The 10,863-nt window shown below is 34.7% G+C and overlaps 1 protein-coding gene across 39 annotated transcripts in view; it reads left to right on the top strand.

Annotated features, from left to right (window-relative positions):
* The window catches only part of BAZ2B (bromodomain adjacent to zinc finger domain 2B), a 407,614-nt gene that overhangs the window by 294,563 nt on the left and 102,188 nt on the right, over nucleotides 1–10,863 (top strand). For all 39 annotated transcript variants that reach the window (XR_004176705.1, XM_031651777.1, XM_031651775.1 and 36 more), the window contains one exon: nucleotides 9,906–10,116. Coding sequence is in view for 38 of the 39 variants with exons in the window: in XM_031651777.1 (XP_031507637.1) it covers nucleotides 9,906–10,116 (211 nt within the window). In the remaining variant the exon portion in view is untranslated. The remainder of the gene's footprint in view (nucleotides 1–9,905; nucleotides 10,117–10,863) is intronic.

The following is a 10,863-nucleotide window of genomic DNA, read 5'->3' as shown; positions in this document are numbered from 1 at the left end:
TTTGTACCAGTACCATGCTGTTTTGGTTACTGTAGCCTTGTAGTATAGTTGGAAGTCGGGTAAGTGTGATGCTTCCAGCTTTGTTCTTTTAGCTTAGATTGTTTTGGCAATTTAGGCTCTTTAGGTTTCATATGAATTTTAGAATAGTTTTTTTCTGATTCTGTGAAAAATTGCATTGGTGGTTCGATAGGAATAAGCATTGAATCTGTAAATTACTTTGGGCAGTATGGCTATTTTGACAATGTTGATTCTTCCTATCCATGACCATGGAACGTTTCTCCATTTGTTTGTGTCTTCTCTGATTGCTTTCAGCAGTGTTTCGTCATTTTTGTTGTAGAGATCTTTTACCTCCTTGGATAGCTATATTCCTAGGTATTTTGTTCTTTTTGTGACTATTATAATAAATGAGATTGCGTTCTTGATTTGGCTCTCAGCTTGGATGCTATTGGCATATAGAAATGTTATTGATTTTTGTGTATTGATTTTGTATCCTCAAACCTTACTGAACTTGTTTATCAGTCCTAGGAGCCTTTTGTGAAAGTCTCTAGGGTTTTCTAGGTATAGAATCATATTGTCTGTTAAGACAGATAGTTTGATTTCCTCTCTTCCTATTTGGATGCCTTTTATTTTTTCTTGTTGAGTACCATGGATATTTTGCTTAATCATTTTTTGATTCAAGATATTTCTGGGCTTAAGATATGATTTTATATGTATTTGTTAATATTAACAGCAAGCATTTGTTGAAAATATTAACTAACTTTTGTATAGTACAATAAGATGAGAGATGTGTGAGCTTATATTATTAAAATTTAGGTAAATTAATCATTTACTGAAGGACGACAATGTAATTATTACCTTTAAAAAAAGAGATGCCCTTAATTCAAGAAAATAGGATTACAAATGAAATGGGGATAAAAGGCCCAGCACGGTGGCTCATACCTGTAATCCCAACACTTTGGGAGGCTGAGACAGGAGGATTGCTTAAGTCCGGGAGTTCAAGACTAGCCTGAGCAATGTATCAAGACTCCATCTCCACAAAAAATAAAAATATTACCTGGGCATGATGGTGCATGCCTGTAGTCCCAGCTACATGGGAGGCTAAAGTAAAAGGACTGTTTTAACCCATGAGTTTGAAACTGCAGAGAACTATGACCATGCCATTATACTAGGAGGACGACTGCCTGGGTGACAGATTGAGACCCTGTCTCTAATTTAAAAAAAAAAAAAAAGGGAAGAAAGAAATAGGGAATAAGATACACTTAATGTATCCATTATCAGTTTTATTCATTTTGGTCCACAGATGTAGTGAGGAATTTGTAGAATCGGCTACTTTTCAGCATACTGATAGTTTTCAAGCACTTCTTACCAGCTTCTGTAAAAATCTTGATTTTAGAAGAGTGATAGACTTCATGGAACAAAACAATTGTAATAATCTATATAAGCCCATGCTGTACTGGCTGGCTGCCTTTTAATGAACTTCTGTTGGCAGTTTTAGAAACCCGTTTGAAAATGGTGTAAGGTAAATAAATTTCTTACAGACTTCTGTTTCATCACATTATAAAAAACTTGTTGAATAAAATGTTGTTGTTTTTATTTTACTTTGTGTTTGATTGTCAGAATAAAAGAAAGTAAGGTTGAGCTAGACATGTTTTGGTAATAAAATAGCATTATTTTTATTGACCTAAATATAATATTAAGGTAAGAGGTATTTATATATTTCTTAGGAATAGAGGAAGGCATCAAAATAAATTGTTAATGACATACTATTTTGAAATACATGATGATCTACCTTGAAATGCATTTTTTGTGAATTGTAGAAAGCTATACATCTAAGCATGAAGACCTTAACTTTATTTTTTTCAACCAGGACGTTTAGAAGCATTAGAGTATGGAATGTCTACTGTTATCAGGCCAAAAAAAGCATAAAATTGAAAGATGCAAGGAAGAAGCAAGTTTAAAATGACTCTGAAAATGTTGCTTTTTTTCTTTGAGATGTTGCATTTAGAAAAAAGTACAGTGTTTCTTCTTTTTAATGCACAAGTCCATAAAAAGTAAAATGTCTACAGTTCTTAATGAAAAGAGCCTTTTTTTCTGAGTCATTTAATCAGTAAATATTTGTGACAAAGACTTAATGTGCCAGGCATTTTTTTCCCTAAGTAGATGTCCCCTAAAGGCATTTTCCCATAGACAAATTGTGAACACACCTTTGAGTACAGAAATGAAATTGAAAGCCTGAATTTGAAGAAAAACTAATGTTCATAGAGAAACTGAAGAATACAAAAAAATGATTGTTGGTTTAGAGAAGCTTATTCTCTGGGGAAGATAAAACAGTAAGATAAAACTGCCCCAGCTAAAAATTAGGGTTTTGTTAAGAGGAGGCTTCACAGTAAGGTAGGCAACACACAGTTTCTGGCACAATTTAATGCTGGTAATTATTTCAAATTAAGTGAAGAACAAAAGATTGGAAGTCAACAACCAGAGTTCTAATTCAGCTCTGCTGTTAACTGTCACACCTAATGCAACATAGCCGTGGGCACGAATGGACACTGAGAACATGAAAGATCAGTACCAGAAGTCTAAAAGTCTGGAAATTTATGTCACTGATCTACCAGGTAGGATTTTTGTGGCTAGGCAAGGCCTATACTGGGAGGACGACTGTATGAATCCAAGGATATAGGAGGAGGAGATATTGAAAGTCGTTGACTATTAGAGGATGACATACTTTAAGTAGAAAACATAGTCAGCATTGTGGAAACAGTTGTATCAAACCACATCTTTCTCACGTGTTTTTAATAGATGACACCTTTCCTCACGGTTCTTACTCTTTCACATCTAAAGTGCTATGTAGTGTATGGTATAATAAGCTATATGACTAGGGTGGCTTAAGAATATCTGTCATAAAGTTTGTAATCTATCACCCTTTCACTACCTACCTCTGGCACTATTAAGTAGCTAGAAATAGACATAATACTGAATTGTGAAAAGGCATAAAGAAATCCTACAAAATTTTGATTTTTTTCATGATGTTAATTTTTTTATGTGAATTGTCAAATTTCGTCACAAATATCTGATACCCTTTCTTTGCTCATACCCTAAGAATTTTTTTTAGTTCTAGCAGGGTAATTTAGTATCTTACATTACTTACGCTGAAGCTAACTTAATTCTCTCATCTGTAATATAAATGCATATAAGAGGTCTTTAAGATCGATTTGCTTTTAGGTGTGACGTTCTAAAAGTTTCATATAAACAAATTGGGAAGTAAAGGATTCTGAAAGTATAGTTTCAAAAGGAAAAGTAGTAAAAAATTAACTTTGTTTACTTAAGCTATGATTAAATTTACTGAAAATTATTTAACCAGAAATCAATTTGGTAAATGATCAATCCACTGAATGACTGATAGGCCTTACATTGTCAGACCAATTGCCTTAATCCAGATTTAAAACATGCACCACAAATATTTTACTACCAGAAGCAAGGACTGGGATAGACACAGGTCTCAATCCAGAAAAATATGAGAAGAGTAGGGGAAAGTCTCTCCATTCACTTATATAACACTGAGCATTCAAGAAGGACAGTACTAGGCATCTCAAATATTAACTTGGGAAGCTGGGCATCTAATGGCACAGGACTGTAAATCCATGGTGAAATTGCTGCATCAAAGTCTTGGTGATACTAAAACTTTTTTAAAAAGTCATCAATAACTTGGCAAATAAATCATTCAGCTAATCGGCTTTTAGTGGACTGGGATACTGCATTTACATAATTATATACTGCTTTTCCCAAAAAATAACTCGGCTCACAAGTATTTAAAAAATGGGAGCAACAAAAGAAAAAGTCAAGCCAGAATGTGTAAAATTGAATCAGGAATGAGACTTGAGAACACATCCCATTAAGACTAAACATGTGGCTGCTAAACCACATATTTACTTTAGCTTTCAGTGAAACGTGGGAAACCCAGTTAATTAGGCAATTTACTGTCTATAAGATAAGGTGAAAACAAACCAGTCCCTCATGAAGGGTTCACCTATCCTTTGGAGTCATTTATTTATGAAGACTGTATAACAGAAATGTTGAAATAGGAAGGTCATATTGCAAATAAATTTCATGATCTCTTTTGAATTTCTGAATACAGAAAATATTTAAGAACTCACTAAAAGGAAATATTTTCTTTCTTTAAAAGTCTGTTTATAAGTCATAAAAAAGTTGAGCAATAAATTTATTTTCCAGTTTTCTCAAATATTTCTCCATCCTTATTTGTTCAGTAAGAAAACCTCATTGCCACTTGTTTCCCTTTTCCATGTTGTTTAGAGACTACCCCAAACTTTAACTGCCTTTCTGGTCTTTGGCTTTCCTCCTTCACATCCAGGCAGTGTTCAATTTCAGTCAGTTCTCTCTCCCAAAAGACCAATGTACTATTCATCTCTCTTTCCAGCTCTAATTTCTGTGCTCTAATCCAGGCCATCATAATTTTTATATGGGCAGTTGAGATGGCTTTCTCTCTCAAGCTCTAAACTCTTTTTCTAACGCATTACTGAGGGTGTGGTCCTACGGTCACCTGCCTTAGAATAGACTGAGCCTGAGGTCCTTCTTAAAAATGTGGTCCTTTAGGGAAAAGGACTCTCTCTAGCTGACCTGTAGGTAATGTTATGCCTTGCTCGGAGTAAACGTGCCTCAACAAATATTTAAGTAGTGAAAACTTCATTTTTATAATATATTACAGCTTTACAGTGTACTTTCACTTATTTCATTAGCTTGTTTACCTGGATTATTCCATCTTCCAAAATAAAACATAAACGCTTTTCTTTTTATCCTTCTTTCTCTTTGTAGTATTTATAGAAGTGAACGTATTATTCACTAAGAATATAAATTACCAACCCTTGAAAGCAGAATTAGAATAATGTAATTAACATAATCTTGTCCAGGTGCGGTGGCTCACACACTTAATCCAAACGAAGGCCAAGGTGGGTGGATCACCTGAGGTCAGGAGTTCGAGACCAGCCTGGCCAACATGGCAAAACCCTGTCTCTACTAAAAATACAAAAATTAGCCGGGTGTGGTGGCAAGTGCCTGTAATCCCAGCTACTTGGGAGGCTGAGGCAGGAGAATCACTTGAACTTAAGAGGTGGAGGTTGCAGTGAGCTGAGATTGCACCACTGCACTACAGTTTAGGCCACAGAGTGAGACTTCATCTCAAAAATAAATAAATAAATAATAGTAATAATAATAATCTTTTGCTATCTCCATCTTGTTGATCATCTTTTCTTATCCATGTTTTAAAAATCTTAACAACAGTTATTTTCAGGAAATATATACTATCTTAAGTCTTACAAATCAAGAAAAAAATTCTTTTGATATATATTAATTAAATTCTTATAATTAAATTGATATATAAACATTAAATTCTTCTGATAAATAAAAAGCCAATGGCATGTGAATCAAATGATATAAATTGTATTTGCTTTTCCTGAGGAAAAATTTATTGAGAAAAATACTATTTGTTCTCACCCACAATTATTTTGGCTCTTCAATGAATTAAAGCTGTAGTATAAGTTTCAGATTTTCCTAATGATTCTTTTCTCATTTTCTAAAATCTAGGAGTCAGAAGACATTATAAGTAATCCAGTATATGCAATCCCTTTAGAAAGTATTTACTTTTTAAATGCCAAGGGCAAAAATGTGAATGATATGGTCACTATATTTGTCTGGTAAGTTTTAGGCACCAACATATTTTGTTCCTCTTTTGACACAGGTGTATTTTCCTAGCTGAATAAAAACATAACTATGTAAAAATTATATCTGGATAAGAAAAGTTGATAAAACTCTTAAAATTTTGGCCAAAAATTGATTTTATTACTAATAAGACACTTTAAAAACCAAATGCAAATTTGTTTATAGGCTTTTATTAGTCCCTCTTCTCTTCCAAGTATCATGAATGTCACCTTTATATTTTTCAATTTATATGATACATGCTGCCTTGGTGCTTAAGAACATAATAAAAAAATGAAAAGCTAAACTAATCAAAAGCTTCCTATGCTGGTGAACATAACCTAACATAAAACTATTCTGATGTCTTCCTTTTTAGTGACTTATGGCCTAAAAATACACTTTGTACGTCTATTGTTCCTACTGACTTCATTTGGAATCTCAGCAAAAGATTTTCATTTTCCTCAGAATTAATTTTTACAATTATTTTAACATAAGAATTACTGAAAGGAGTTAGTATAGATGTTATTTTTAGCATATATATGTATGAACATATGCATTAATTTTTTTCTGACAGTCTTTTCTTGACATAATCTTGGCTGTGCTTTCACAGCTAAATGTTATGATCTGTCACTTATCAAGTGTAAGAACATCTTTATAACATCAAGTACTCATAGTGGTCAGGAGCACAGGTTTTAGAGTGAGACAGTCATGGGTTTGAATCGCAGTCTGTTCTTTGCTGTCTATTCAACCTTGCTCAGCCTGAATTTCCTCAATTGTAATATAAAGACGATAAAACCCACCATATGAGGTAGAAATGTTGTGAAGATTAAAGTGTAGCCTATTCAAAGTATCTGGAATGAAACACAATACTTGGAATGTGGGATGTAGCTATTATCCATAATCATGTACAATTTAGTACCCATTAACTGCAATATTCATAGACTTCTTGCCCCAGGTTAGGCAAATCATGTTTAACCTAAAACTCAAGAACTTTGGGTTATTTTTGGTTACACAGTTTCTTCTAGTGTCTCAAGCAAAATTTCTACTTCAAGGATATTTTTAGAGAAAAACACATTTTAAAAATTTCCTTAACCTTCATACTGAAGGAATTAACTCTTAAAAAGAAATAGTAAGACAGTTATTTTTAAAATATGTCTCCTATATCTGAACATATTATTTTTGGACTATAAGGTAATATAACATAGTGTATTTATTTTGATTGACACATGCAGGATACATGTATTTAATGCTAAGCTGTATTATTATTATTTTATTTATTTTGAGACAGTGTCTTGTTCTTTCGCCCAGGTTGGAGTGCAGTGACGTGATCTCAGCTCTCTGGAGCAATCTCAGCTCACTGCAACTTCCACCTCTTGGGTTCAAGCGATTCTTCTGCCTCAGCCTCCCAAGTAGCTGGGACTACAGACACACGCCACCATGCCCAGCTGATTTTCGTGTTTTTAGTAGAGATGGGGTTTCACTGTATTGGCCAGGCTGATCTCGAACTCCTGACCTTGTGATCTGCCCATTTGGCCTCCCAAAGTGCTGGTATTATAGGCATGAGCCACTGCACCCGGCCACAAAATTATTCTTACAATACACTAGCATTGTGTTGGTGTGTGCTTCCACTAGGAGGCTTATAATGGGAAATCTCAAATATATACAGAAATAGATGGACTGATAATATATACCTTGTACCCATCATAAGCTTTAGGAATTATCATTTTGACCAATATTGCTTTACATATACCCTCATCTACTTCTCCCTTCCAAAATTTGTTGAAGGAATGTTTCCATTTGTGACTCTAAAAGATAAGGACTCATGACCACAATACCATTATTATACTTTTAATATATAATTTCTTTTTAATTTTTTCATTTTTGTGAGTACATAATAGGTATATATATTTATGGGGTACACGAGTGTTTTGTTTTGTTTTGTTTTTGTTTTTTTGAGATGGAGTCTCGCTGTGTCGCCCAGGCTGGAGTACAGTGTGCCATCTCAGCTCACTGCAACCTCCACCTCCCGGGTTCAAGCCATTCTCCTGTGTCACTCTCCCAAGTAGCTAGTACTACAGGCACCCACCACCATGCCCAGCTAATTTTTGTATTTTTAGTAGAGATGGGGTTTCACCATGTTGGCCAGGCTGGTCTCAAACTCCTGACTTCAGGAGTTCCATCCGCCTTAGCCTCCCAAAATGCTGGGATTACAGGTGTGAGCCACCGCGCCCAGCCACATGAGATACTTTGATACAGGCATACAATGCAAAATAATAACATCAAAGTAAATGGGGTATTCATCACCTCAAGCATTTATCCTTTCTTTGTGTTACAAACAATCCAGTTACACTCTTTTAGGTTTTTTTAAATGTATGATAAATTATTGTTGATTGTAGTCACCATGTTGTGCTATCAAATACTAGATCTTATTTATTTTACCCACCTATTTTTTATAACCATTAATCATCTCCACTCCCTTTCCCCTCTCCTCTCACTATCCTTCCCAGCCTCTGGCAACTATCATTCTGCTTTCTATCTCCGTTGAGTTCAATTGTTTTAATTTTTAGCTCCCACAAATAAGTGAGAACATGCAAAACTTATCTTTCTGGGCCTGGCTTGTTTCACTTAATGTGATATTCTCTAGTTCCATCCATGATGTTATTGCAAATGAAAGGATCTCATTTTTCTTAATGGCTGAATAGTGTGGTGTATATTGTGTGGTGTATATTTACCACATTTTCTTTATCCATCTAACACATGGGTTGCTTCCAAATCCTGGCTATTGTGAACAGTGCTGCAGTAAACATGGGAATGCAGATACATCTTCAATGTATTCATTTACTTTCTTTTAGATATATACCTAGCAGTGGAATTGCTGAATTATATAGTAGCTCTATTTTTAGTTTTTTGAGGGACCTCTGAACTGTTCTCCATAGTGGTTGTACTTATTTACATTGATATGTTCTTGATATCATCAACTCTCAGTCATTGCTCAGATTTTCAATTGTCTCTTTATTATTCAAATTTTCTTAACAGTTTGTCTGTCTCTGTATTTATTTAGAGATGAAGTCTTGCTCTTGTCCCCCAGGCGGGAGTGCAATGGTGTGATCTCGGCTTACTGCAACCTCCGCCTCCCAGGTTCAAACCATTCTCCTGCCTCATCCTCCTGAGTAGCTGGGATTACAGGTGCCTGTCACCATGCCCAGCTAATTTTTGTGTTTTTAGTAGAGACAGGGTTTCACCATGTTGGCCAAGCTGGTCTCGAACTCCTGACCTCAGGTGATCCGCCCGCCTCGGCCTCCCAAAGTGCTGGGATTACAGGTGTGAGCCACCACGCCAGGCCAGTTTGTCTATTTAAATAAGTATGCAAGTAAGGTCCACAAATTGGGCTTGTTTGATACATATTTTAAGGTTCATTTAAACTTCCTACAGCTTTCTTCTTGCAGCATATTTGTTGAAGAAACTAGGTCATTTGTAGAATTTCGCACAGAATGGATTTTGCCATATAGTTTAACTTATACTTCTGTGTCTCTTTTAAAGTTACTGTAATTAAATCTAGAGGCTTGATCAAATCCAGGTTTGATTTTTGTGTGTGTGTGAGGGGCAGTACTACTTTGTAGGTAGGTGATTGTATGAACCTCCATTAGGAGGCTAATATCTGTCTGGTTGTGTCTCTTTTTGATGATAGGCAACCATTCAAGTTCAATTCTTCGATTCACTAATTTATTAGGTATTGCAGAATCCTGATATTCTAACTCTTTCTGTCTTAATTTATTAGCTGTAATATTTATAAAGAGAAACTTTCATGTATTATTTTGGCTTAACTGATAACCCGTAAGAGCAGTCTATAGTGGCATCAATCCACAACTAGTATTTTTAAATATCTGCTAACTCGATGGTCATTATAGTTCAGAAATTGTGATTAAGATTTATAACTATATGTTTATAGATACAGATACAAATCTCTCTATATATTTAATTAAAGCTTAAGTCATTAAAGTAAGAATATTAAAGCTATACCAAAGGCCATGAATAATTATACATCTAAGTTTAATTTAAAAATGAAATACCTAAAGTTTATATACCAATGTTATAAATTCCAAAATATATGCAATTTTTAGCTAGAATTTTCTGACATATTGGTCTCTTGTGTGTATTTTGTTTGTAATATATTATTTCTATAAAATGTTAATTAAAAGGGAATGCAGTGGTGTCTTTTGAAAGAAGAGGATGTCATTCCTCGTATCAGGGCAATGGAAGGCCGTAGAGGAAGACCACCAAATCCAGACAGACAGCGAGCAAGAGAGGAATCCAGGATGAGACGTCGGAAGGGTCGACCTCCAAATGTTGGCAATGCTGAATTCCTAGATAACACAGATGCAAAGTTGCTAAGAAAACTGCAAGCTCAAGGTAAGAAACATAATGTGTCTGACACTAATAATCATACTAAAAAGTATACTAAAAGTATTTCTAATATTTTTGAATTAGGATTGACACTGCTCTCAATTTTTAAAAAGTAAATATTTGTGTTAGAATAAAATGAAAAAATAAGGAGTCCCACTGGTAACTGGAGTTCTTTGATTAGGTAATCTTTCCAGAACCATTATTCATAAACACATCCTATCCTGTCTATTTAGAATGACAAAGGTGGGTGTTAAGCTTTTAAGGCTTGCACAGAAAGGGAATCAACCAGCACTTGGCACATGCCTTAAGGTCGTGCCAACCTTCTGGAAATTCTCATTTTAACAGCTCCCGATTCCTTGAGGTGGTACATGGGAATAACTCCAAAATATGTGGATCTGTGGAGTAAATTTTCAGTCAGAGAACTCCAATTACTGGTAAGTAACCCCAGTCTTTTAGTTCGGGTTCTCCTGTAAGTCCAGATGTAGTATATATATTTTCAGAATACCAAATTAATACATTTAAATCAAAAAGTAAGATAACCAGAAAGTATCATTTGTCAAGTTCAAAATGCTCATAATAACCTAAACTGTATTAATGATTTGACATTATACATAAGTTCTCAACATGAAAGTCCCATGCTATGTATGGCAAAGAGAAGGCTGAGTAAAATAGAACAGTTTGGCTTTGCAGTTTGCGTTACTAGTTACAAATGTGAAGCCGCTTAAGGCTGTCTGAATATATCAACATATGTGT

Source organism: Papio anubis, chromosome 10 (genome assembly GCF_008728515.1).
Source record: "Papio anubis isolate 15944 chromosome 10, Panubis1.0, whole genome shotgun sequence".
NCBI lineage: Eukaryota > Metazoa > Chordata > Mammalia > Primates > Cercopithecidae > Papio > Papio anubis.
The sequence above is the reverse complement of the archived record's forward strand: the minus strand, read 5'-3'. Positions and strand labels throughout refer to the sequence as shown.